Raw genomic sequence first — 26,649 nt, forward strand, 5'->3', positions numbered from 1 at the left:
GCATTAGGTCCATTTTTATTTCAGTCAACTTGTGCAACAGAAGAAAGATTCCAGGAGGCCAGGAAATATTTTATTGACAACCAGGGACACAGTCATAAGAGAGGGAAGCACACAGGACTGCAAACTAACACCCAGTAGCCAGCAAGGGCCCTCTGGGCCAGGAATACTGAATCCTGGGATCCTCACAGTCTCCCACCAGTAGACATACATTACTGGGCATCCAGGAGGGGGCAGTGGCTATGGTGTCCCAGAGAGTGAGAGGATATATGATGCCTCATTATGAGCGACAGGGTAAAGAGGTAAAATGGAGGGTCCATCACTGCCTAAGACCACCTCCTCCTCTCAGAGCCAACACCAGGTGAAGGACTGAACCACCTAAAATCTTGTAATCAGCTGCTGTCTTCTCATCATTCCTGCAGGAAAAGGAAGCCAGAAAAAAAAGAAAAAGAAGACTTAGGAGTTTTTTGTTGTTGTTGTTGTTGTTTTTGACAGAGTCTCGCTCTGTCATCTAGGCTGGAGTACAGTGGCACGATCTCAGCTCACTGCAACTTCCACCTCCTGGGTTCAAGCAATTCTCCTGCTTCAGCCTCCCGAGTAGCTGGGATTACAAGCGCCCACCACCACGCCCAGCTAATTTTTGTATTTTTAGTAAAGATGGGGTTTCACCATGTTGGCCAGGCTGGTCTCGAACTCCTGACCTCAGGTGATCCACCCCCTTCAGCCTCCCAAAGTGCTGGGATTACAGGCGTGAGCCACTGCGCCCAGCCAGAACAGGAGTTCTTGAGTTTCCTGGATCTCTTTGGGGGTCTGTGAACTTGAATGAGAAAAAAAATCCCATCTTTATTTTTACTAACCCCCAACTGAAATTTAACATTTCTTCTAACTTTAAACATAGCCCAAAAACCACAGTAGTATTAGCAATATAGGTAACTTGTTAACAATAGCAATTAACTATTTTCTATCATAATCATTTATAGGTATCTTGAAAATATTTCAAAATTATGGTCATATTAGACCTACCATTAGATCTTATGCATTAATAAAAAAGTACATATATTACTATATCACAAATTTGTTTTAGTATTTTAATAACTATTTCAATATAGTTTTCCTTTAATTCTATATATTTTGTTTTATGCCTGAAAAAATCTTATTCTGAGAAGGGGCTTAGAGGCTTCACCAGATTGCCAAAGAGTCTAAGGCACCAAAAACAAGAGGCACCCCTGATCCACCTCAGTACGTGCCCCCTCTCATCTTCTCATCTTCACATAAGATCGCCATGCTGTCATTCTCACTCCAAACTCACATCTGTTTGCCACTGTAGATGAGCCTCTGCTGTTGTGGGGGGATTCCCTCTTTCTCCTCCACACGCTCCTTGATTCGCTCCACCTTTAGAGAGACAAGTAGTCAGGGGCTGCTGCTCAGGGGTAGGACCATGGAAACGGAAAGAACAAGGGCTATGCAGACAGCATGAGAGCAAAAGGACCAAGTTCATAAGCATATGCAAACAAATACACATGGCAAGAAGTACATGAAGAGGAGTTGGGCATGCATCACCTTGTCTGTAGGTTCAATGTCAATCTCAATCTCCTTTCCGGTCAGCGTCTGAAACAGGCAATGGTTTCATGAGTCCTTAAAGCCCAATGTACAATTTGTCTTCTAGGTAAAACATCCTATGTTGGTCTTTGGGATCTACTGCCTTCTAAAAGATGCATATTCTCAGCAGCACTGCTTTGGAGAATGAGAAGGCTTTGAACATACCTTCATTTATCAAATATTTTTAGGCTGTAAACAACTTTGATAGGGCAAGATTCTTTGAACCATCTGATCCTCTTAATTCCATGAGTCATCTTCCAAAATCAGTCCCCCAAAATCAGTGAGAATACTGGCATTATTTTAGATGATATGGCAATGAAAGGATTTATTTATTTATTTTTGAGATGGAGTTTCGCTCTTGTTGACCAGGCTGGAGTGCAATGGCACGATCTCGGCTCACTGCAACTTCTGCCTCCCAGGTTCAAGCAATTCTCCTGCCTCAGCCTCCCACGTAGCTGGGATTACAGGCATGCGCTACCAGGCCTGGCTAATTTTGTATTTTTAGTAGAGACAGGATTTCTCCATGTTGATCAGGCTGGTCTCAAACTCCCAACCTCAGGTGATCCACCCACCTCAGCCTCCCAAAGTGCTGGGATTACAGGGGTAAGCCACTGCACCCAGCCTGAAAGATATCTTAAAAAAAGTCAGAAGGACCTTGTTCTAAATATCAATGCTAGAAATTAATATTCAGATAATTTGAAGAATTCTCAAGGACACCAGAAATCATCTCAGCAGTTTTTAAAAAAATGCTAGAATTGGCTGGGCATGGTGGCTCACACCTGCAATCCCAACACCTTGGGAGACTGAGGCGGGAGGATCACTTGAGCCTAGGAGTTCCAGACCAGCCTGGACAACACAGCGAAACCCTGTCTCAACCAAAACAACAACAACAACAACAACAACAACAACAATTAGCTGAGTACAGTGGTGCATGCCTGTAGTACCAGCTATTTGGGAGGCTGAGGTGGGAGGATCGCTTGAGTCCAGAAATTAGAGGCAGCAGCAGTAAGCCACGATTGTGCCACTGTACTCCAGCCTGGGCAACACCCTCGCAAAAAAAAAAAAAAAAAAAAAAAGTAAAAGAAAAAAGAGAAAAGAAGACAAGGAGTCAACATTACATCTCCCATATCTTTCCAGACTTCTACCTAAATCCTAAATTGCAGCTCGTCTTCTTCCATAAGTTAAGGGCTGGTGATATCCAAATACAATAATTATACTGATTATGCAGTCATAAATGTTGTGTCTTCTCCCATCTGTCCTTGCTCTTAATAGCTCTATCTGTATTAGTCTACAGTGATCCAGGCCACAAACACACCATGCTCATTCTAATTTATGGGCATTTCTTTGCTTCCGTTATTTTCCTTGTTGCAATATCCTCCCCTTCTTCTCCAAACTTCAAGACCCCTTAAATGTAAGATCTCCTCCTGGCCGGGCACAGTGGCTCATGCCTGTAATCCCAGCACTTTGGGAAGCTGAGGTGGGTAGATTACCTGAGGTTGGGAGTTCAAGACCAGCCTGGCCAACATGGAGAAAGCCTTCTCTATTAAAAAATACAAAATTAGCCAGGCGTGGTGGCGCATGCCTGTAATCCCAACTACTCAGGAGGCTCAGGCAGGAGAATCGCTTGAACCCAGGAGGCAGAAGTTGCGGTGAGCTGAGATCGTGCCATTGCACTCCAGCAATGTATAAAACCTCCTGTATGATGTGTAGACCTGTTCCCAGTGTACTTTATTAATACTTTCAATATTAATATACCAATTACAGCTAGTTGTTTAAGTGTTAAACTTTCCTAGTGTTTGACACACAAGCAGTCAATGAATATTTTTGAAGGGCTAAATATACTGATGATCATATTATAATCACAGCTAACATTTACTGAAAACTATTTTTTTCCTTTTATTTTTTTAAGAGACAGGGTCTCACTGTATCACGCAGGCTGGAGTTCAGTGGTGTGATCCTGGCTCACTGCAGCCTTGACCTCCTGGGTTCAAACAACCCTCCCACCTCAGCCTCCTAAGTAGCAAGGACTACAGGGTGTGTGCACCACCACACTCAGCTATTTTTAAGATTTTTTTGTAGAGACGAGTTCTATGTTGCTCAGGCTGGTTTCAAACTCATGGGCTCAAGTGATCCTCCTGCCTCGGCCTCCCAAAGAGCTGGGATTACAGGCATGAGCCACCTTGCCCAGCCATTGAACACTTTCTAAGGGTCAGTAACTATGATCAGCATCTTACGTGCATCACATTTAATCCTCCCAGTATTTATGAGATATGGACTATTACTATTTCCATTTTATAGATGAGAAAAATAAGCCTTAGGTTAAAAACACATCTACGCAATCAAAAGTAGAGAGTGGATCCAGATTCCCTGGTCCCAGAGCCTGTGCTTTTATTTCTGTACTCCCTCCTACCTGAGTCTGGCTGGTCTAGTATTGGGACCCAATGTACACTCCTATAGTAGCTCACAAAATAACATATGGTTTCTCCTTATGGTATTCACATAGAACAGCATGAAACAAGAACTCAGAAAATTTCCCAACAAGGAGAATGATTTAGTACTAGTATGTTTCCAAAAATACAAGAACAATTCCTTTGGATTAACCTGTTTGGATATGAAAGAATAAATTACAGCAGTGATTCTCAAGCTTCTACCCTAACCTATGCTGGTCTGTGTGAAAATTTTCAGCAGCCTATGGTAAAATGAGAAAAGCAGTGTTAAAAGTGAAATTTTCATGAAACTAAATATATTCAGGTGTTAATGTCCTTTTAGAGAATGGTGGTGACAATTTGTGGTAACTTTAAAAAGACAAAATAAAAAGTTTGTAATTCTGTGTTGTCCACAAATTATTTCACTTTCTTTTCTTTTTTTTTTTTTTTGAGACGGGGTCTCAGTCTCACCCGGATGGAGTGCAATGGCGCAATCATGGCTCACTGCAGCCTCGACATACTGGGCTCAGGTGATCCCCACCTCAGCCTCTTGAGTAGCTGGCACCACAGGCGGGCACCACCACGCCTGACTACATTTTGTATTTTTAGTAGAGATGGGGTTTTGCCATGTTGCCCAGGCTGGTCTCGAACTCCTGACCTCAAGTGATCCACCTGCCTCAGCCTCCCATAGTGCTGGGATTATAGGCGTGAGCCACCGTGCCTGGCCGATAATACAAATTTTTATTTATTTATTTATTTTGAGATGGAGTTTTACTCTTGCTGCCCAGGCTGGAGTGCAACGGCACAATCTCAGCTCACCCTGCAACCTCTGCCTCCCAGGTTCAAGCAATTCTCCTATCTCAGCCTCCCAAGTAGCTGGGACTACAGGCATGCACCACCACACCTGGCTAATTTTGTATTTTTAGTAGAGAAGGGTTTCTCCATGTTGGTCAGGCTGGTCTTGAACTCCCGACCTCAGGTGATCTGCCTGCCTCGGCCTCCCAAAGTGCTGGGATTATAGATGTGGGCCACCGCACCCGACCACAAATTTTTAAAGAGTGAAAAAAGATTCTCAGAGAAGACCTAGAGCTGCTCTCCCAAGAGCAAAATGCTTGGACCTTATATTTTTAAAAAGGATTATTGGTTTGTAAATTCTAAAAGTCTAGAGCTGGCCCTTTGTTTCTGAAATCGACTGTAGAGGCCCATAAATATATCTAGAGAGCAATTTGGCAATATGGTGTCCCAGCAACAATACTTCCAGGAAAATACTCATGACTATGTCCAAAAGTATACCTACAACAATGGTTATTGCAACCTTTTGATACTGTAAAATTAGAAACACAATCTAAATATCAAACAGTTGAGGGTTAAATAAATTATGGTACAATCATAGAAAAAAAATTACAAAGCCCTCAAACAATGTTGAGGATAACTATTTGTAATATATTAACAATATGCTGATAATTCAACAAAAAAGTTATAGTATATAGAGTATAATTAAAATTTTGTAAAAACAACACATGCATCTATATGCTCTCCAAAAAGCTTGGAAGGGTATATACAGTATATTAATGCTTTAACTTGAGCAGTGGAATTATGGGTGATTTTAATTACATTGTTATGCTTTTCTGTATTTTCCATTTTTTATACCACAAATGTGAATATGCTGTAATGAGAACAAATTATTTAAAAAACAATGTCCTTGATAAGGGTAAGATTTTGTAAAGCAGCACTGCCTTGTAGAAATATAATACAAGCCATACATGCAATTTTTAAATTTACTAGTAGCCATATTGTAAAAGTTCTTTAAGAGGTAAAATTTTAATATTTTTAAACCCAACATAGCCAAAATATTATTCACATGTAATCAATATAAAAATTAATATATTTTATGTTTTTTCTAACCAAATCCTAAAAATCCTGTATTTCATATTTACATCACATGTAGAGATGGGGCTGGGTGCGGTGGCTCACACCTGTAATCCTAGCACTTTAGGAGGCCGAGAGGGCGGATCACGAGGTCAGGAGTTTGAGACCAGCCTGGCCAACACAGTGAAACCCCATCTCTACTAAAAATACAAAGATTAGTTGGGCATGGTGGTGGGCGCCTGTAGTCCCAGCTACTGGGGAGGCTGAGGCAGGAGAATCGCCTGAACCCAGGAGGCGGAGGTTACGGTGAGCTGAGATCATGCCACTGCACTCCAGCCTGGGCAACAGAGCAAGACTGCATTTCAAAAAAAAAAAAAAAAAATAGAGATGGCAGGCTGGGCATGGTAGCATATGCCTGTAATCTCAACACTTTGGGAAGGGGATGTGGGAGTACTGCTTGAGGCTTGGAGTTTTGAGACCAGCCTGGGCAACATAGTGAGATCCCCATCTCTACAATAAAATTAGCCAGGCATAGTGGCACAGGCCTGTAGTCCCAGCAACTGGGTACTCAGAAGGCTGAGGCAAGACTGCCCAAGCCCAGGAGTTCAATGCCGTAGTGGGCTGACTGTGCCACTGCACTCCAGCTTGGGTGACAGAGGGAGACTCTATCTCCAAAAAAAACCCAGAAAAACAAAAAAATTCAAATGGTAAATTTTCATCTGAAATACTTGACATATATTTAAGTTTCATAATTTACAATAGAAAAAGTAGATTTATACACCCAACTTGTTCTAAACATACTTAAAAGTTTTATTTATTTATTTATTTATTTATTTATTTATTTATTTATTTGAGATGGAGTCTTGCTCTGTGTCCCAGCCTGGAACACAGTGGAGTGATCATGGCTCACTGCAGCCTCCAACTCCTGGGCTGAAAGTATCCTCCCACCTCAGCATTCTGAATAGCTGGGACTACAAGCACACACCACCATGCCTGGCTAATTCTTTTTTGGAAAAAAAAAAAAAAAAATTTTTTTTTTTTTGAGGCAAGGTCTCAGTCTGTCACCGAGACTGGAGTGCTGTGGCATCATCTGGCTCACCACAACCTCCGCCTCCCAGGCTCAAGCAATTCTCCTGCCTCAGCCTCCCAAGTAGCTGGGGTTACAGCCATGTGTCACTACGCCTGGCTAATTTTTGTATTTTGTATTTTTTATTATTTTTATTTTTATTTTTTTGAGATGGAGTCTCGCTCTGTCGCCCAGGCTGGAGTGCAGTAGCACGATCTCGGCTCACTGCAAGCTCCACCTCCCGGGTTCACGCCATTCTCCTGCCTCAGCCTCCAGAGTAGCTGGGACTACAGGCGCCCGCCACTATGCCCAGGCTAATTTTTTGTATTTTTTAGTAGAGACGGGTTTTCACTGTGTTAGCCAGGAGGGTCTCGATCTCCCGACCTTGTGATCCGCCCGCCTCGGCCTCCCAGAGTGCTGGGATTACAGGCGTGAGCCACCGCGCCCAGCCAATTTTTGTATTTTTAGTAGAGATGGGGTTTCACCATGTTGGCCATGCTGGTCTCGAACTCCTGACCTCAAATGATCCACCCGCCTCGGCCTCCCAAAGTGTTGGGATTACAGGCGTGAGCCACCATGCCCGGCCTGAAAATTGTTTTGTAGAGATGGGGTCTCGAAATGTTGTCCAGGCTGGTCTCAAACTTCTGGCCTCAAGTGATCTTCCCACCTCAGCCTCCTAACACACTGGGATTACAGGTGTGAGCCACTGTACCCGGCTAAGTTTCAGTTTTTAAATTTAATTAAAATCAAGTACAATCAAAATTTCAAATCTTCAGTCTCTCTAGTTACATTTCAAGTGCTCAATAGCCAAATGTGGCTAATGGCTACCATTTTGGACACTGTTCAAATATTCCAGCTAATATATGAAGCAACAAGAATATTAGAGTATCTCCAGCTTGTAACCCCCAATGAAACAATGTATCTAGGAAATGACTAACATCACAGAAAGCAAAACAATCTGATGGAAGTACATACCACATCACCACCTATGAATTCTTCTCACATATGAACATACAAAGATTAATCAAGCCTCTAGATCTAATTACCAGCTGACAGGAAATACAGAGGAAAAGAGGAATACGTCAAAAGACAACATGGGAGCCCGTTGTGGTGTCTCATGCCTGTAATCCCAGCAATTTGGGAGGCCGAGGTGGGCGGGTCGCTTGAGGCCAGGAATTTGAGACCAGCCTGGCCAACATGGCAAAATGTCATCTCTATGAAAAATACAAAAATTAGTCAGGCATGGTGGCGCATGCCTGTAGTCCCAGCTACTCGAGAGGCTGAGGCACAAGAATACAAGAATCACTTGAACCCTGGAAGCAGAGAAGTTGCAGTAGTGAGCCAAGATTACACTGCTGCACTCCAGCCTGGGTGACAGAGCAAAACTCTGTCTCAAAAAAAAAAAAAAAAAAAAGAAAAAGAAAAGAAAAACATGGGAATGTAATCAGCAAAATTCAAACTGCAGGAAACTCTATTCAACAAGAAAAAAATGGGAAAAAGGAGAATCTACGGATTTAAAGAAATTGAAAACACATAAACCAATGGCAATGTATGGATCTTAATTGGATCCAGATTCAAACTGTTAATAAAAAAAGAGAGAGAGACAATAGGGTAATTTGATGATAGTAAGCAATCAGTTAAATTTTTAGATGTAAAAATTATGGTTATGTTAGAAAAAAGGTTATCTTTCACAGATAAACACTGAAATATGTATGAATAACATATGCTATGCTATCTGGAATTTGCTTTAAAAAAATCAGGTAAAAGGAGTTGGTGAGTTTAAATTAAATAAGATTGGCTATGAGATGATAATTTTTGAAGCTGGATGAAGGGTGCATACACCCTTCTCTTTCCTGATGTATGTGTTTGAAATTGTCCATGAAGTTGTTTTAAAGCAGTTGAACAATTTTAGAAGATATTCTTGATATATCACACTGTAACCTGACAATACATTCAATGCTATTTAAACAAGTATAAGATGAACCTAGACTGGGCACGGTGGCTCACGCCTGTAATCCCAGCACTTCGGGAGGCCAAGGCAGGCGGATCACCTGAGGTCAGGAGTTCGAGGCCCGCCTGCATAACATGATGAAACCTTGTCTCTACCAAAAATACAAAAAAATTAGCTGGGCGTGGTGGCACGCACCTGTATCCCAGCTATGCAGGAGGCTGAGGAGGAGAACTGCTTGAACCCAGGAGGTGGAGGTTGCAGTGAGCAGGGATCACGCCACTGCACTCCAGCCTGGGTGACAGAGTGAGACTCCATCTCCAAAAAAAAAAAAAAAAGATGAACCTAAACCTAACGTACTGCCCTAGGCACTGGAGGAAATACAAAAGAAATGTGATCCAGCCTTGCTAACAATCTTTATCAAGCGAAGATGTACAACCAAGAAACAATTAGACATAAAATTAATAGAATAAGGCTGTATACAAGGAAGTTCTGGCTGGGCGCAGTGGCTCACGCTTGTAATCCCAGCAGTTTGGGAGGCTGAGGCAGGTGGATCACTTGAGGTCAGGAGTTCGAGACCAGCATGGCCAACATGGCAAAACCCTGTCTCTACCAAAAATACAAAAAATTAGCTAGGCATGGTGGACGCTTGAACAAAGGTGGAGGTTGCAGTGAGCCGAGATCGTGCCACCGCACTCCAGCCTGGGTGACAGAGAGAGACTCCGTCTCAAAAAAAAAAAAAAAAAAAAAAAAAAATTAAAAATTAAAAACAAATCAAAACAAAACAAAACAAAAGGAAGTACTACATTGTCCAAACACAAGGGGCAATGACTAAGTGCTATGGTGAATGAAAATCAATGTTAATCAATTTAAGCCTTGAATGAGATAACATTATATAACACTATAGTGTTTTAATTTATATAACATTATAACACTAGATATAGTGTTTTAATTTATATAACATTATAACACTATAATAGCCAAAATAAAAATGACTGACATCAGCATTTTTATGGTGCTACAAGGGTACCGTCTAGTAAGGGTACAGAGCAACTGGAATGCTCATACACTGCAGGTGGGAATATAAAATGGTACAAACCCTTAGTTTCTTTTTAAAGTTACATATATCTACCACATGACCTAGTAATTTCATTCTTAGGTATTTATCCAAAGGAAATAAAAACATATGTTTACAAAAACACTCGTATAACAATGTTCATAGAAGACTTATTCATAATAGCCAGAAACTGGAGATAACTCAAACACCCAACAGGAAAATGGATAAACAAATTATGATATAATTCATCCAATGGAATACTATTCAGTAATAAGAAGGAATAAACCACAGATTACAATAGACATTATGCAGAATGAAAGAAGCCAGATACAAAAATTGTACATTCAATAATTCCATTTATATAAAGTTCTAAAACAAGCAAAACTAACCTACGAAACTCTTGAGGGGGTAGGAATACAAATGTTTAGATTTTGTAATTACATGAACATATGCTATTGTCAAAAACTCACTGAACTAAACCCTTAAGAACTGTGCATTTTACTGTATGTTAAAAAACATGAATGAGAAAACTGATTCACACAGTAAAGACAGTTGCCAAAGTAATCTGCAATGAGGAAATCAATGAAGGATCTGGGGTTAGGGAGTAATATAATGAAAAAGAAGCTCAAGGAAGACCTGCACATTATGGTTTTGCACGTCATGTCTTGGTTTAGACTACACTTTAGAGGGGATATGATGGTAGGAAAACCTGGTTGGATGTATTACAGAGACATAAACATATAAATGAGTAAGACCCGAGACCAGAATGAGGGTAATGGAGATGGAAAAAAAAATCAAACAGAAAGAGCTTTTAAGTGAAAAATTAGATCTTATAAAAGGACCATGTAATTTTAAATGACTCTAAAGAATTGTATTCCAGACACCTGAATGATTGATGGGATTAATACACGAGATGGGTATTGGGATATGGCTTATGACAGAAGATGATGCATTTAATTTTAGAACCATAGAGACAAGGTAACAAGATTTAAATCAGGAAGAATTTAATTGTAAAATCTTACAGAAAAATATGGAAGAAGTCAGCTACACAGAGACAGCAGTTGAAAATGAATCATTCGGCTGGGCATGGTGGCTCACGCCTGTAATCCCAGCACTTCGGGAGGCCAAGGCAGGTGGATCACTTGAGCTCAGGAGTTCAAGACCAGCCTGGGCAACATGGTGAAACCCCACCTCTACTAAAAATACAGAAAATCAGCCAGGTGTGGTGGCATGTACCTGTAGTCCCAGCTACTTGGGAGGCTGAGTTGGGAGGATCCCTTGAGCCTGGGAGGTGGAGGTTGCAGTGAGCCGAGATCATACCACTGCACTCCAGCCTGGGTGACAGAGTGAGAATGTCTCAAAACAAAAACAAAATGAGGCCAGGCGTGGTGGCTCATGCCTGTAATCCCAGCACTTTGGGAGGCTGAGGTGGGTGGATCACCTCAGGTCAGGCGTTCAAGACCAGCCTGGCAAACATGGCGAAACCCCGTCTCTACTAAAATACAAAAGTTAGCCGGGTATGGTGGTGGGCACTTGTAGTCCCAGCTACTTGGGAGGCTGAGGCAGGAGCATCGCTTGAACCCAAGAGGCAGAGGTTGCAATGAGCCAAGATCGTGCCACTGTACTCCAGCCTGGGCAACAGAGTGAGACTCCATCTCAAAAACAAAACAAAACAAAAAAAATAATAATTCAAAAAGGGGTCAGATATGGTAGCTCACGGCTGTAATCCCAGCACTTTAGGAAGATGAGGTGGGAAGATCACTTGACCCCAGGAGTTTTAGACCAGCGTGGGCAACACGATGAGACCCCATCTCTACAAAAAAATAAAACAATTGGCTGGGTATGGTGGTAGCACACGCCTGTAGTCCCAGCTACTCAGGGGGCTCAGATGGGAGAATTGCTTGGGCCTGAGAGGTCGAGGCTGCAGTAAGCTGTGATGGCACCACTGCACCCTAAGCCTGGGCGACAGAGTGAGAACCTGTCTCAAAAAAAAAAAAAAAAAAAAAAAAAAAAGGAACTGTAATAAAAAATGTCACTTATATGGTAATTAACAGCTTTTTTTTCTTTTTTAAATTAATATTTTCTTCAGATCAGATTAACAGCTATCTCATGTGTAACTACTTTCCTATGTATTTAATTAAGAAATGCAACAAACAAGAGAGGATGGGGCGAGAGGGGGAGATAGAGAGAGATGGGGCACAGAGGCCTGTTTGAAGGCAGAAGGGTGTTGCAGGAAAGAAGACTGGCAATTTTAGAGAAGTACCACATAAATATGGATTCAAAGAAACAGAAAAAATCTAGAATATTGCTATTCAAAGTGTAGCTCTCAGACATTCAATATCACCTGGGAGTTTGTGAGAAATGCAGAAACCTGTGCCCCACCTTAGACCCACAGAATCATAATCAGCATTTTAGCAAGACCACAGGTGATAGGACACTGTATTTTCAAGTTTCCACACACAGCATTGATTTTTTTGTTCAAACAGTTATTTTATTTATTTATTTATTTTTTGAGACAGAGTCTCACTCTGTTGCCCAGGCTGGAGTGCAATGGCACGATCTTGGCTCACTGCAACCTCTGCCTCCCAGGTTCAAGCAATTCTCCTGCCTCACCCTGTCAAGTGGCTGGGACTACAGGTGTGTGCCACCACACTCGGCTAATTTTTGTATTTTTAGTAGAGACGGGGTTTCACCATGTTGGCCAGGCTGGTCTTGAACTCCTGACCTCATGATCCGCCCGCCTTGGCCTCCCAAAGTGCTGGGATTACAGGCGTGAGCCACCACGCCCGGCCTTTCAAACAGTACTTTTTAAACTGCAGGTCTCAACCCATCAGTGGGCAGGTCTCAATCCATCAGTGGGTTACGAAATCAACTTAGAATTGAAAGTTTGAGAGCATATCACAAATAGCAAAGTTTTTGTGCCTTATGGGTTGTGACATAAAATTTCTTAATGTGGAGTGAAATTTTCAAAAAGTGTGCAAAACACTTAGCATTAGTAACTTAACTTCTTTGGACCTAGTGGACATGAGAACCCATATGCATTGAAAAGCCAACAGAAGTATTCAACAGGCCGGGCGCGGTGGCTCATGCCTGTAATCTCAACACTTTAGACCGAGGTGAGCGGATCACTAGGTCAAGAGATCGATACCATCCTGGCCAACCTGGTGAAACCCCGTTTCTACTAAAAATACAAAAATTAGCTGGGCGTGGTGGCACACTCTGTAGTCCCAGCTAGTCAGGAAGCTGAGGCAGGAGAATCACTTGAACCCGGGAGGCGGAGGTTGCAGTGAGCCGACATTGCGCCACTGCACTCCAGCCTGGTGACAGAGTGAGACTCCGTCTCAAATAAAAATATTCAACAGTTAGTGTTTCTCAAGATTTTGACAGTGATCCATTCTAAAAATTAGTATGAACTAGTAACACCCCTGTGTAATATACATATAAAATAAAATAAAAAATTTCAGGCCTGGCAACAGAGTGAGACTCTGTCTCAAAAAAAAAAAAAAAAAAAAAAGGCCAGGCACGGGGGAGGGTGGCTCACACCTGTAATCCCAGCACTTTGGGAGGCAGAGGCGGGCGGATCACGAGGTCAGGAGATCGAGATCATCCTGGCTAACATGGTGAAACCCTGTCTCTACTAAAAATACAAAAAAATTAGCTGGGCGTGGTGGCAGGCGCCTGTAGTCCCAGCTACTCGGGAGGCTGAGGCAGGAGAATGGCATGAACCCGGGAGGCGTAGCTTGCAGTGAGCCGAGATGGCGCCACTGCACTCCAGCCTGGGCGACAGAGCGAGACTCCGTCTCAAAAAAAAAAAAAAAAAAAAATCATAAAACAATATCCTTACCTAGCACTATATTATTTCCTATTTTCTCCCCCTCTCTCTCTCTTTTTTTTTTTTTGCAGGGGGAGATGGAGTTTCACTCTTGTCGCCCAGGCTGGAGTGCAATGGCGCCATCTCAGCTCACTGCAATCTCCGCCTCCCAGGTTCAAGGGATTCTCCTGCCTTAGCCTCCGAGTAGCTGGGATTATAGGCGCCCACCACCACGCCCGGCTAGTTTTTGTATTTAGTAGAGGCGGGGTTTCACCATATTGGCCAGGCTGGTCTTGAACTCCTCACCTTAGGTGATCCACCCACCTCAGCCTCCCAAAGTGCTGTGATTACAGGCGTGAGCCACTGGGCCCGGCCTTTTTTTTCAGGCAGGGTCTGGAGTGCAGTGGTGCCATCACTGCTCACCGCGGCTTCGACATCCCAGGATCAATCAGTCCTCCCATCTCGGCCTCCCGAATAGCTGGGCCTACAGGCATGCGCCCAGACCCTTGGCTAATTTTTTGAATTTATTGTACAGGCAGGGTTTCGCCATGTTGCCCAGGATGGTCTCGAACTCCTGGGCTCAAGCGATCGGCCTGCCTCGGCCTTCCAAAGTGCTGGGATTACAGGCGTGAGCCACCGCGCCCAGCCTATTTTCTCTTTTTAATGGCGCCAGTGACCCATTCACCTATTAAATTGATGTTACGACTCTTACACAGGCCGCTACTCAACGTTAAAAAAAATCATCTTTAACATACTATTTTAATACTAGACCTCAAATCTTAGCTAAGAAGTAGTTTGGAAGGACTGGGGAAGAGAAGGTTAAGAATGACTATTATGTACGGTAAATATGCTAAGAAGCTGATGAAATAACGATAGATTTACTTAGCTACAAAAAGGCCAAACTAGCATTAGACTTCACTTGTCAGCAGTTTTGTTTTTTTGAGGGGGGCGTGGGGGGGGGGGTCTCTGTCTGTCTGAAGGCACAAAAGAGGAAACAGCAGATAGGACTAATGAGGGCTGGAAATTGGTGAAGAACCACCACGGGAGTTGAGAGATGCAGATGAAAGAAAGAAACCATGGCTAGTACCAAGAACTAGGGCAGCGGTAACTAACCTGCCTCAGCCAAGGAAGTGAGGCTGGTCCAGGATGCCAGGCTCAGAAAGGCAGGTACTGACTGAACACACTCCCCACTTTGGTTCCTGTAGGACGGGTGAGATACCACACCTTGGCAACCACCAGTAAAGGCTCATAGTCTAGCCCTTGGGAGGCCCCGATTTTAGGGCTGTGCTCGGAGGCGACCTACGTTAGGGACTGGGAGAAGCAGGTACCCTGGGAATGAAGAATGGAGAGCAGCGCTTACTCCAAGAATCTGAGAGACGGGGGAGTCAAGCCGCTGCTAGGCCTTCTCTATGACTGCGGGGGTTCGAATACAGTCAGACCCGACAAAAGCGACCCCATTCTGGGTGACAGCACAGTCCTGGCAAAAAAGCAGGCATGGCAAAATACCCCAGGGTCGTCAGGTGGGACCTGGGCCCCGCTCTCAAAGCCCTTCTAGGTCCCCCTATTTCCCACCACCCCTCGCGCGGAGCCCTGAGGCAGTCAGCGTCTTCCAGGCTAGGGAAAGGCGTGGTTTTCCTTCCCCACGTCTCCCGTAAGGCACTGCTGCCAGCCCAGTACTACTGCGTCTTGGCAAGGCTGGAGGTGCTCCCACCTTCACTTTAATTAGCATCTTCTTTCCAGTTTGGGGCTGCACACGGATAAATTGCTGCTCCTACCGCTCCGGTCGCCGCTGCCGCTCTCCAGCACTCTTGCCTGCAAGGGCCACTTCTACTTCCGGGTCACTGTCTGGCTCCACCCCCCCCCTTCCACTGGGTTCCGGAAAGGCTCAGGTTTGCTCCCGCGTTTCGGTTCAGTGACGTCGTAAATTGGAATGAGGCATCCAGTTTAGCAACAGCAGAGATGACGACTCTGCGATTCTGAGAGTCCCTGGCGAGCCCGGGCTAGCGAAAAGTGGGGGCAGAACGAACTACATCTCCCATCGTGCCAGGAGGCGGTCCCGCCCGTTTCCCCCTGGGAGTTGTAGTCTAACCCCCTCGGATCCAACAGCAACCTCAGTGCGTGAACTCTGTTATCCAGAAGGCCTCGCCCTGCCGCCGCCGAAGCTGGAATTCGTCGGCTAGTAGTTCTCGCCGGCAACTAGAGGAACCTGTTGGCGTGGCCCAGAAGGCTTAGCGGGATTGCACGAGGTTAGTTGCTAAGCAAGGTGGTCTTTGGTCAACTGCCGCCTGGACCAAGGCAACAGGAAGTGAGTACCTCTATTCCGGAAACTAGTTATGAACCCTCCCCGCCCCCCGTCGCCAACATTCCTTCGTTCCCCTAAATCAGCCTCTTGCCCCATTGCTCTTTGCAGGGGTAGAAGAAGGAAGTGTAGCGGGGTAAGGAATGCACCGTCAGGGTCTCTCACAACCCTTTCCCAGCTCTTCTCCCCAACAAACAGTACCTGGGATGGAGCTCTAGGGTAATCGCAGCCACGGGATGGGTCGAGGTGACAGGCTTCAGGGACCACACTTCGGCCTTTGCCCGACCTTCCACAACTTAAGCGAAGAGAGGCCGCCAGCCGTAACAGGGCGTTAAAACCCAGGGGAAGATTGGTCCTTATGACTTCCTGCCTTCCAGCCCTCAGATTCATCGCTACCCCGAGGCTAAGCGCCATGCCTCATATTGACAACGATGTGAAACTGGACTTCAAGGATGTCCTTTTGAGGCCCAAACGCAGTACCCTTAAGTCTCGAAGTGAGGTGAGCAAGCTTCTCTACTTGCTGTTTCTTGACCCCACGCTCCCGGTGGGCCACAACCAAGAAAGATGCCTGTCCTTGTCCTAATATGGTACGTTTTTTGGATTAATGAAATGGTCAATTTCCTGTTCATATCTGCAGGTGGATCTCACAAGATCCTTTTCATTTCGGAACTCAAAGCAGACATACTCTGGGGTTCCCATCATTGCTGCCAATATGGATACTGTGGGCACCTTTGAGATGGCCAAGGTTCTCTGTAAGGTAGGGCTTTCCTCATGCCCCATCCCTATTGGTGTCCAGTTAGCCCAGCTGACTGCAGAGGTGTTTGCATCCCCACCCCCATGCCCAGTCAGCTCTCTGGCAGTTAGCAGTCAGGATGCTCTGATTTACGGTTTTTTCCACTACTGAAGCCCTTTATCTGATAAGTTCAAAAGGCCATCTGAATTAGTGAGATTCAAAGCTAAGTTTTGCTCCGATATTTCTGATATATGAACAGAATTTTCCCTTTTGTCCTGTTTAGCAGTTTGTACACCTTGCCAACTTTTCCCACCACCCAGGTCACCCCCTCACAGTCACATGCATCCCTTCAGTTACGCGATTGTCCACATTAAGCATTCACTGTTTTAGTCCAGAAACTACAGTTTAAGCATTCAAAAATCCTAACTAGAAGATCCTAGGAGAAGCAGCTTATTAATTTTCTTTAATAAGAACAATTCATTAATAAAAGAATACTTCTGCCATTCTTCTTTTTTTAATCTTCCTCTTCTTTAAGTCCTAGGTTCCTGGGAGTTTCTGGGATGTGCCCCAAATGGGATGTGTTTTTCTTATATACAAGTTGTTCACTTTGAAATGGAAGATGCTGCTCCTGTCAGTACTATTACCTGCCTCTATACTTGTTGCTGAGAAGGTAGAGAGTTATCTGGGCACTTTGAGAACATATGCACTCTGCTGGTTGATCCATGTAGCCCTGGTTGATGAATTCTGCTATTGTTTGTGGCTCCATTAGTCTTAAGGACTTCATATCCTTTTTCTATTTTTGATTGCTGTGTCTTTGTGGAATGTCTGTCATTTCTTTAAGGTTGATAGTTATGCAGTTTTATTTTTACTTTATTTTTATTGCCATTCAGTAACTGCTTAGGAATCTTTCTGTTGCCCACTGTCCATCTGCCCTGACCAGTAGAGTTCAGAAGTGGTGACTCTGACTGCAGAGTTAACAGGCGTGCTGTAATAATACATGAACCTTTTTGGGGACTGTCTTGATGCTTTATGTGGAGCCTGGCTTTCAGTATTGCTGACGAGAGGTAAAGAAATCAGGTTTTAGTGGTAAGAGCCAAGTCTTACTGTAATAAAAAGGTTGGATGCAAGCAAACATCTTTTTCTAAGTTTGGTATGTAATCTGATGTGCTCATCATGCCACACTCTGCCAGTATATCTCCAACATCTGCTGACTTCCTATCCTATGGTGACTCTTCTTTGCTTATGAGTATGTTGATGATAGAGTTGTTGAGAAAGCAGAATTCAATACCAGCTTTAGCTAGATATTGTTGATCTCTGAGTACGTATGTAGAGCACTTGCTTGTTGCTAGCTAATACATGACTTCCTTGGGTTTCTTGTCAGTTGCAAGATTTGTGCTGTTTCAGCCAACTGCTGTCTCTTGTCTGTTTGCATGTAGACATGTAAGGCACAAACACCAGCATTCACAATGGCCTTTGAATGCCTTCCTCAAAGTATTGGGATATTGTTTGCAATCTGTTGAGCTAGAGAATATGAGTTTGATGCGTCATTATATCCTTGAACTTTATTAAAATGGACTGAATGAAACAGATTTTTTAGCTTGATCCATGTCCCCAACTAGGAAATTTGTCCTTTTTTCCACTAGAGATGGAGACAGGGTAGGGTAGCCCCTTATCAGCTCTTATCAACCTTAAGGCATTACCTTTGGTGAGCATCCAGATCTACTGAATTACTGCTGGCAAATGAACGAGAACATAACCAAAAATAGTTTAGTACTAGGTTACTTTAGGAGGAGGGGCTGAGTCAGTGCAGAGAAACACAGGCTCCATCCAGCCTCTTCATGGTTCTTTCATGTCTGCTGCCTGTCCCACTGCACCAGCAGCTTGTCACCTTTTAAGTCAGAAGCAGTGAATGTGCTGGCAGATGAAATCCAACCCAGATCACTCAGTACTTTGGTGGGAAATCTGACAAGTACTAGCTTGTGGTAAAAAGCCCTACTGGTATTTGTAGAGAGAAGAAAGGTTGAACTCAAATCCCAGCTCAACCTGAGTTCTTTGACTTGTTTCCTCCCCAACTTCAATCATGTCCTCCCTCAGATAGAATAGGTCTGTTTCTAGAAAAGAGACCTTAATAAAGTTTTCTCCCTTTTGATGCTTCTTTGTCTTCTCCCCAGTTCTCTCTCTTCACTGCTGTCCATAAGCACTATAGCCTCGTTCAGTGGCAAGAGTTTGCTGGCCAGAATCCTGACTGTCTTGAGGTAACACTGGGCATACCCTGCTCCCTTCCTTATCCCAGTTTTCCAGCAATTATATTTTGGCTTTCTGGGGACCAGCACTCACCAATGACCCACTGGCTGCCCACCAGATCATCTCTGATATGCCAATGACTCTGTTTCTCCCACAGCATCTGGCTGCCAGCTCAGGCACAGGCTCTTCTGACTTTGAGCAGCTGGAACAGATCCTGGAAGCTATTCCCCAGGTGAAGTATATATGCCTGGATGTGGCAAATGGCTACTCTGAACACTTTGTTGAATTTGTAAAAGATGTACGGAAGCGCTTCCCCCAGCACACCATCATGGTATGTTTCTATTAGTCGGTACCTTTTTATCTTTCCACTTTCCTGCCACTCCGTTTTGCTACATCAGTCCATTTCTCCTCTGCTGCATTATGATATTCCTAGTTCATTTAATCATGATACTGGATGATTATCCATAGTTCTAAGCTGAAAATGTCTATTTGGTCAGTGTAGTATCTCTGACCCTTGGTTCTTATTCTTTGTAAATCTGATGTCCCTGATGTCACTCACCAAACCATGATGGAACATCTGTGCACTGTACATACCTGTGGTACATAGACATCTGCCCACTGAAATGGACACATACTACAGTCACATAAAAAGGGGTCACATGAATAATGATTTATCTTTTTACAACCTTAGAAGAGTGGCCTTCATTTTCTTCGCAGCATTGAGGGGTGTGTCTACTGATCATCAAAAGCCAATCAACTGGTCAAATGGGTCTTTAGCCTACATTACCATGCCTTCTCCCTTTCCCTGAAGCCAGACAGGTTCTATGACAGAATGGCTTAAGGACAGAATATGTTTGGGTCTCTTGAGGAAGGGGAGCTAAATCTACTGTAAATCAGATGTGAGCCTGGTCCAGTAGTTCCCTTTGCCTCACTGAATGCTCCTCCATGCCACTTCATGTGTCCCTGTTGATCATAGCACCTTGTTGCCTTAGAAAAGTGCATCATGGACCTCGGCTTTACCCTAGGTTCAGTGGTGACATTGGCCACTCACTCCTACCTTGGCTTGGTGTTGGGTGAATGGGTAGGGAGCAGGGTTCTCTAAAGTGGCTAGTGTAAAAGCCCTCAGAGGGCCCAGTAGAGGGGACCTAGTTATCCTTTCTTTGTAATAATGTTGGAAAGTCGTGGTCCATGCATACCGTAACAATACATGACCTCCTGTTTCTGGCCCTAAGGATGCTGTATTTCAATTGCTCTGTCTCAGGCAGGGAATGTGGTAACAGGAGAGATGGTAGAAGAGCTCATCCTTTCTGGGGCTGACATCATCAAAGTGGGAATTGGGCCAGGTAAGCTGGTTCACTGGGGCCACTGGCTACCCCCCTTCAGTGGCAAACACCTGTGGAGCACGTCATTCTTACCCTTATCATGTTCTTCCTAGGCTCTGTGTGTACTACTCGGAAGAAAACTGGAGTGGGGTATCCACAGCTCAGTGCAGTGATGGAGTGTGCAGATGCTGCTCATGGCCTCAAAGGCCACATCATTTCAGTAAGGCTCAAGGGCAGGGTAGGGTATGAGCGGGGTTTCTGCAGGGTATGGAGGTGGCAGAGATGGATTAGAATTCCTGGGTTCTTGTTGGCTTTGAGTTGGGCTGTTGGGACATCTCTGAGGGCTTGGGAAATCCATGTTGTGTTCATAGTGCTCCTTACTTTGCAGGATGGAGGTTGCAGCTGTCCTGGGGATGTGGCCAAGGCTTTTGGTAAGGAGCTTGAGGGCACAGAAGGATGATTCTATACAAGAGGATGAATCACCTCTGAGGGTCTAGGGTCAGGCTAAGAGAGGCTCAGGAAGTCATTCAGATTCTTTCATAATATGAATTAGTGACTCTGAAATCTATGGTATCACCTGGGGCAGCCAGCAGGGGACATCTGAGACTCCAAGTGTGGGCCAGGGCCATCTGACCATCTCCTAGATTGCTGCACAGTGCAGACTCCTGAGCCCCAGCCATACCTAAAAATAGGCTCTGAGGAATGGGACAGCACATCTGCATTTTTCATTTTGCACAGCTTCCCAGGAGATCATTACTCCCATTAAAGTTGGGGATCTTTGCTCTTGGGACACATGAAATGAGTCTTATTTAGCTGGGCACAGTAAAATCAAATGACCAGACGATGATGGTAAAAACAGCAAAAGGAGAAAGCAAAAGCCAGGCAGGGACTCTCCAGAGGCTCTTTTTTAAATCTTGGGGAAATCATACCCACTGAGGAATAGAGGCCAGGGCAGATCAGGCCTGCATGGATTGTGGGTCAGCTAGGGAAGCAGAAGGAGGAAGATGCTGGAATCATTGTCAGGACTGAGAATATGGTGTGAGTTGCTTTTGAGGGTGGCCATATGAGCACCTTAGCCAGATTAATCTCTTTCCCCCCTCCATGATGGTGGCAGGGGCAGGAGCTGACTTCGTGATGCTGGGTGGCATGCTGGCTGGGCACAGTGAGTCAGGTGGTGAGCTCATCCAGAGGGATGGCAAGAAGTACAAGCTCTTCTATGGAATGAGTTCTGAAATGGCCATGAAGAAGTATGCTGGGGGCGTGGCTGAGTACAGGTATGTGTGGAGGCCCAGGAGCTTAGTAATAGTATGGAGGCAGAACTCATGGCTGCTGAGAGGGGGATGGTGCAGTTCTCAGAGAAGCATGGTGAACCGGGGCACAATGCTAGGGTCTGGGGAAAAGTCCCTGGGCTTAAGGAATCCAGAAGGAGAAGATAATAAAGTTTTTCCTACTTTAAGAGCCTCAGAGGGAAAGACAGTGGAAGTTCCTTTTAAAGGAGATGTGGAACATACCATCCGAGACATCCTAGGAGGGATCCGCTCTACGTGTACCTATGTGGGAGCAGCTAAGCTCAAAGAGTTGAGCAGGAGAACCACCTTCATCCGAGTCACCCAGCAGGTGAATCCAATCTTCAGTGAGGCGTGCTAGACCTCAGCAGTTCTACCCTCCCAAGGCACCAGTACTCTACCATGGGGCATCCCAAGTGGGGTCCTCACCCATCCCAGCTACTGCAGCTCTGTATTACTTTGTCATTTCCTGTTGTCTCACTCCTGAGGGCTCCTGCAGTAACTCTGTACTTCTCTATCTGCACACACAAAATGCCCAAGGCACTCACTGGGGAGGAAGCAAGGAAGCAAACAGTCTGAGAAAATGATGCAAGAAAATCAAATGGGAATCTGGGGACCCAACATCCTGAAGATTATTAAAAGGAAAAGATGCTGATTGGTACATAAATCTTTTACATGGCCTTGGTCTAGAGGAGGCAGGCTTTTAGAATCATGTTTTGTTAATCCGCTTCACTAGATGGGACCTTCACATATCTAAAAAGCTCTGAAGTGTTTGTATATTTGAAATACCTCAATAAAGAGAGAGCTCATTGACTGTAAAGAGATGCTGGGGCTTTCTGTACAAGGCTAGCATCTGGGTGCTGCTGCAGAGTGGGTGGTGGTAGGGTCAGCACTGACCCAGTGGGGTCAAGAACAATGAGTATTATTCCCATGAAGTATCTCCATTCTAGTGCCACCACCCCCAGATAATCTGGCAGCATGAGAATTTACAAAGTATATTCTGGCATGAGGACACATATTTCCAGAATACCAAAGGACATTTCTCTTGCAGGCTGTCAACCCTGCTAACCCTTTTAGGCACAGCTGAACAACACTTAGCAAGGGAAGTAAAAAAAGGCAAAGGGATCCTTTCAGTTTGGAAGGGCCAGTTCTGTTTCTAAGAAATGACTTATGCTGACCTTATGGAAACCTTAATTCCCCTCCTTCACATCAAGGCAGTATTTTAACAAATCCAAAGTTTAATTATTAAGGATTACAAATATTTTTAGCAGTGTCGTTAGGCAATCCAAGCCTGGACTTCCACTTCATTCCTACTAAACTACTTGCAGAGCTGAGGAGGCAGGAGACTAGAGTACAGAGAGCATTTTAGTTCTATCACAAAGGTCTAGAACTGTCTCTACAGTCACAGGAAGAAACAGGCATGGCACCGTGGCCAGAAGGGGGTAGGTATTCACAGAGAGTGGGTATCAAGGTGTTAAACTTTGTCTTCTGATAGTTTTCCAGAGATTCCTGTAGAGAAGGGAGCAGGGAGATCCTACTATCTGAAACCATTGCCTGAACCCTCTGAATTCTGAAGCATGTGGATTTCTCAGTCTTCTTCTACCCATCCCCTTCCCCAGCTTTCTGCTCCTTCCTACTCACCTTTCCTTCCCCCTGGCCATTTTCTTCCTCATCAGAGTCTAAAACCAAGTCCCCTATGGTAATGACGGAGCTGCACAGAGATGGAGGACACACTGTAGGAGGGAAACCAGAATCAAACTACTACTTCTAGATGAACACAGGCTCTTGAGAGTCCCCAAGAGAGGAGGCTGTTGATCCAATCCTGACTCAGACTACCTACCTGGCTTCCTGGCCCTAGGAGGTAATAATGATAGTCTCAGGGGGTCCATGTAGCAATCCAAGCAATTCCTGAGGTAAGAGCAAGCAAAGAGGATAGGATGAAGGGAAGGCAGGCAAAGAATGTGCTCCTAGTAAGAAGCAACTCTGTTCCACTCACTCCTTTTGCTCTGTGGCAGGCAAGTCAACTGGGTTCTCCTTCAGAGCCCTTCCCCCCAGGGTCTGGCATGGACTCTTAGACTTCCCAGTGGAGGCTGCTCTTGTGCCCATGGCTAAGTCTGCCGTGTATATCGCATGTTCTTCCTTGCTCTCAGGCTTAGATATGACCTGGGTTGGTGAGCCGAGATTCCTAAAGGGAAACAGCATGACTGTGGGGCGCTCCTTATGGCCTCCCCTAGTGGAGGCCCATTGGGACTGAACTCTTCGTCGGCCTAGAGGGGCCAGATTGAAGTGTCGGCCAGCTAGAGGTTCTGGGTGCGTCCTTGAAGATGGTCCCTGAGGAAGATGTGCGCCAGGCTTGGCTTTTGGCAGAGGATTGTGGAGTGCTAGTCTTTGTTGCTGAGGAGGATTCTGTTCCATGGGCTCAGCCAGGTTCACTGAGTCAGTAACAGAGCACTCTGAAAAAGAAAATGAGGCCCCTTATAAAGAGAACAGATAGTAACAGAATAACTGGTTTCTTATGCCCGGAGCCCATGGAACTATTCCAGTGGACTGCCTCAAAAGGTCTCAAGCTAAACACTACACCTCCAAATTCCTAGTACCTGGAAGCGGCCACCCCATGTCCACACCATATTGTCTCCAGGCAAGAGAAGAGGTGATAGAGACTCCAGGCTGCATCCAACTCAGCACATCCTGAAGCTGTGGGCAGGGACAGAGGTATGAAGACCACAATCCTTGATACAGCCACCCCACACTCTGCCCTTACATGTTTTGCCCCAACGAAACCTGCTGTGCCTGCGGTGTAGGCAGTGCTTTCTCCAGCTGACACAAGTACTCAAAAAGCAGCTTTTCCATGGCAGCCAGAAAGGGTTCCCCATACTCTTGTTCAAGTTCCTACAGCAGGGGAGAGTAGGAGGTCAAAAGTGGGTTAGTGGCCAGGCACAGTGGCTCACGCCTGTAATCCTGGCCGTTTGGGAGGCCGAGGTGGGCACATCACTTGAGGTCAGGAGTTCGAGACCAGCCTGGCCAACATGGTGAAACCCCATCTCTACTAAAATACAAAAATTAGCTGGGCATTTGTAATCCCAGTTACTCGGGAGGCTGAGGCAGGAGAATCGCTTGAACCCGGGAGGCAGAGGTTGCAGTGAGCCGAGATTGTGCCACTGCACTCCACCCGGGCGACAGAGCAAGATTCCTAAAAAAAAAAAAAAAAAAAAAAGGGTTAGAGAAAATAGCCACATAATAGCCTTCAAACCAGTCTCACCTGCAGCTTCAGCTTCAAGGCCAAATCCACAGGAGCCTCTGACAGCTGCTTCACCTGCTGGTAAAAAGTTTCCTGTGCCTCCAAAATCTTCCTCAGATCCTGCTTTGTCTGTTGAGGATACAGAAGAAAGAGAAGTTAGCACCAACATCCAGTAGACAGGAGGAGCAACTTTGCTGCACCAAGTGTAACTGGGGTCAGGGCTTGTTCCGGGGATTACTCACAGCCTTGGGATCCCGCACTATAGGTCCAGATTCTGGAAAGTGGTGATTCAGGGCTTTCAGGACTTGGGCCCAAGGCCGGCCCTGCAGGATCAGCTCCACCACCACCTGTACGGTACTGAATTCAGAATCCCCACTTCGGGGCAAGCTGACCTTTTCCAACTAGTCTCATCCCCAAGCTGTGGGCCCTTGTCAGGTGCTCGCATCCCGCCCCTTTCTTTCTTTCCCCTTCCAGGTCCTACTTGCTCCAATACCTTGGCCTTTAGGCCCATACAAAGGCGTTCGTGGTGCCGGTAGCGAACCAAGCCAGGGGCAACAGCACGCAGAGATCGCAGAAACTCCAGTACTCGCGGAAAATGTTCCACGCAGCGTCCGCGCACAACCTGCCAGCTAGCCGCGGCGGCGAAGCGTAGAGCTGCGGGACCCGCCACCAGGGGCGTAGCCATGGTCGGCGGGCTCCGCCCCGAGGCGGTCCCTCCAGGTTCCTCACCCAGATGGGTGAGGCTTTCCGATCACTCCTAGGGGCGGGGCTTCTGGAAACTCCCTGTCGCTCCGGTCTGTCGGCTCTGGGTACCTCGCGATCTGACTCGGCTCCCTTCCATCGGCCCCCAGAATTCTGGGGGAGGGGGTCTTCTGGCTCGGGCTGGAGGAGCCTGAGTGGAGAAGCTGACCGTCTCCAGTGGCACTGGGTCGCTCAGCTTTAAACGTCGCCGCTGTCTCGAGCCCGAGGGTGCCTCACTTCCGGCTCCGCTACTAGCTTCCCTTGCCCCGGAAAAGGGCGGTAAGAGGGAGCCAATGCGCGGCCACAGAGGGAACTGTGACGGTGCGTCAGAAGGCCACGCCCCAGCGGAGCTGTAGCTGCCAGCTTCCAGCACCCTCTGCCGGCTGACATGAGTTGGCCGCTGAGGCTGTCGTGGCCGCTCGTCTGGGTCCTCCCAGCCTTGCTTTCTTCGTGGAGTCTGCGGAGAAGCCCCGTCACTCCCCGGAGGCTCGACTTCCTAGTCTGTAAAACGAGGATCATGCCACCGCCCTTTCCCACTGTCTTCACCCATCTAAATTCAGTTCTTTAAATTCCAGACCCGAGCCGGCGTCTACAAAGCCTTCCCCTTTGCGCGCGTCGCTTCCAGTAGGAATTCGACTGTTCCTTTTATAAAACAGAAGAGGGCGCCTGCCCTTAAAAAATAAAATACAGGCTGGGCGTGGTGGCTTGTGTCTAATCCCAGCGCTTTGAGAGGCCGAGGCAGGAGGGTCACTTGAGCCCAGGAGCTCCAGACAAGCCTGGGCGACATGGTGAAACCCCTTCTCTGCTAAAAATACAAAAATTAGCTGGGCGTGGTGGCAGGCGCCTGTAATCCCAGCTACTCGGGATGCCGAGGCAGGAGAATCGCTTGAACCCAGTAGACGGGAGGTGGCAGTGAGCCGCGATCTTGCCTCTGCATTCCAGCCTGGGCGACAGAGGGAGAATCCCTCTCAAAGAAAAAAAAAAAAAAAAGAGGAAGAAGAAGAAATAGAATA

General features: G+C 45.7%; 3 protein-coding genes across 13 annotated transcripts; 1 reads left to right on the forward strand and 2 right to left on the reverse strand.

Moving 5' to 3' along the window:
* Positions 1-48: 48 nt before the first annotated feature.
* Positions 49-15,623, reverse strand: NEDD8 (NEDD8 ubiquitin like modifier). Its single transcript, XM_016925926.4, has 4 exons — positions 15,485-15,623; positions 1,558-1,605; positions 1,307-1,389; positions 49-413 (listed from the first exon to the last, which is right to left on the reverse strand). The coding sequence occupies exons 1-4, from the start codon at positions 15,500-15,502 to the stop codon at positions 317-319; spliced, it is 246 nt and encodes an 81-aa protein (XP_016781415.2). The 5' UTR covers positions 15,503-15,623; the 3' UTR covers positions 49-316.
* Positions 15,614-22,477, forward strand: GMPR2 (guanosine monophosphate reductase 2). 10 transcript variants are annotated; one of them, XM_001168884.7, is made up of 10 exons: positions 15,614-16,019; positions 16,450-16,571; positions 16,710-16,829; positions 18,977-19,060; positions 19,207-19,380; positions 20,311-20,392; positions 20,485-20,591; positions 20,760-20,802; positions 21,486-21,645; positions 21,829-22,477. In XM_001168884.7, exons 2-10 carry the CDS (start codon positions 16,485-16,487, stop codon positions 22,016-22,018), a joined length of 1,047 nt encoding a protein of 348 aa, XP_001168884.1. In that variant the 5' UTR covers positions 15,614-16,019; positions 16,450-16,484; the 3' UTR covers positions 22,019-22,477. The 10 variants fall into 10 exon arrangements, with proteins under 10 accessions (XP_001168884.1, XP_001168833.1, XP_024204435.1 ...); XM_001168833.8 differs by having other exon boundaries at positions 15,627-16,078; XM_024348671.3 differs by lacking the exon at positions 15,614-16,019 and adding an exon at positions 16,074-16,208.
* A 400-nt stretch (positions 22,478-22,877) lies between these two features.
* On the reverse strand, positions 22,878-25,815 carry TINF2 (TERF1 interacting nuclear factor 2). Of its 2 annotated transcripts, NM_001246606.1 has the most exons (9): positions 25,389-25,815; positions 25,138-25,242; positions 24,917-25,024; positions 24,439-24,546; positions 24,255-24,351; positions 23,654-24,110; positions 23,498-23,565; positions 23,299-23,390; positions 22,878-23,166 (listed from the first exon to the last, which is right to left on the reverse strand). In NM_001246606.1, the coding sequence occupies exons 1-9, from the start codon at positions 25,578-25,580 to the stop codon at positions 23,032-23,034; spliced, it is 1,362 nt and encodes a 453-aa protein (NP_001233535.1). In that variant the 5' UTR covers positions 25,581-25,815; the 3' UTR covers positions 22,878-23,031. The 2 variants fall into 2 exon arrangements, with proteins under 2 accessions (NP_001233535.1, XP_016781231.1); XM_016925742.3 differs by lacking the exon at positions 25,138-25,242 and having other exon boundaries at positions 25,389-25,580.
* Positions 25,816-26,649: the final 834 nt, after the last annotated feature.

Source organism: Pan troglodytes, chromosome 15, assembly GCF_028858775.2.
Source record: "Pan troglodytes isolate AG18354 chromosome 15, NHGRI_mPanTro3-v2.0_pri, whole genome shotgun sequence".
Lineage (NCBI taxonomy): Eukaryota > Metazoa > Chordata > Mammalia > Primates > Hominidae > Pan > Pan troglodytes.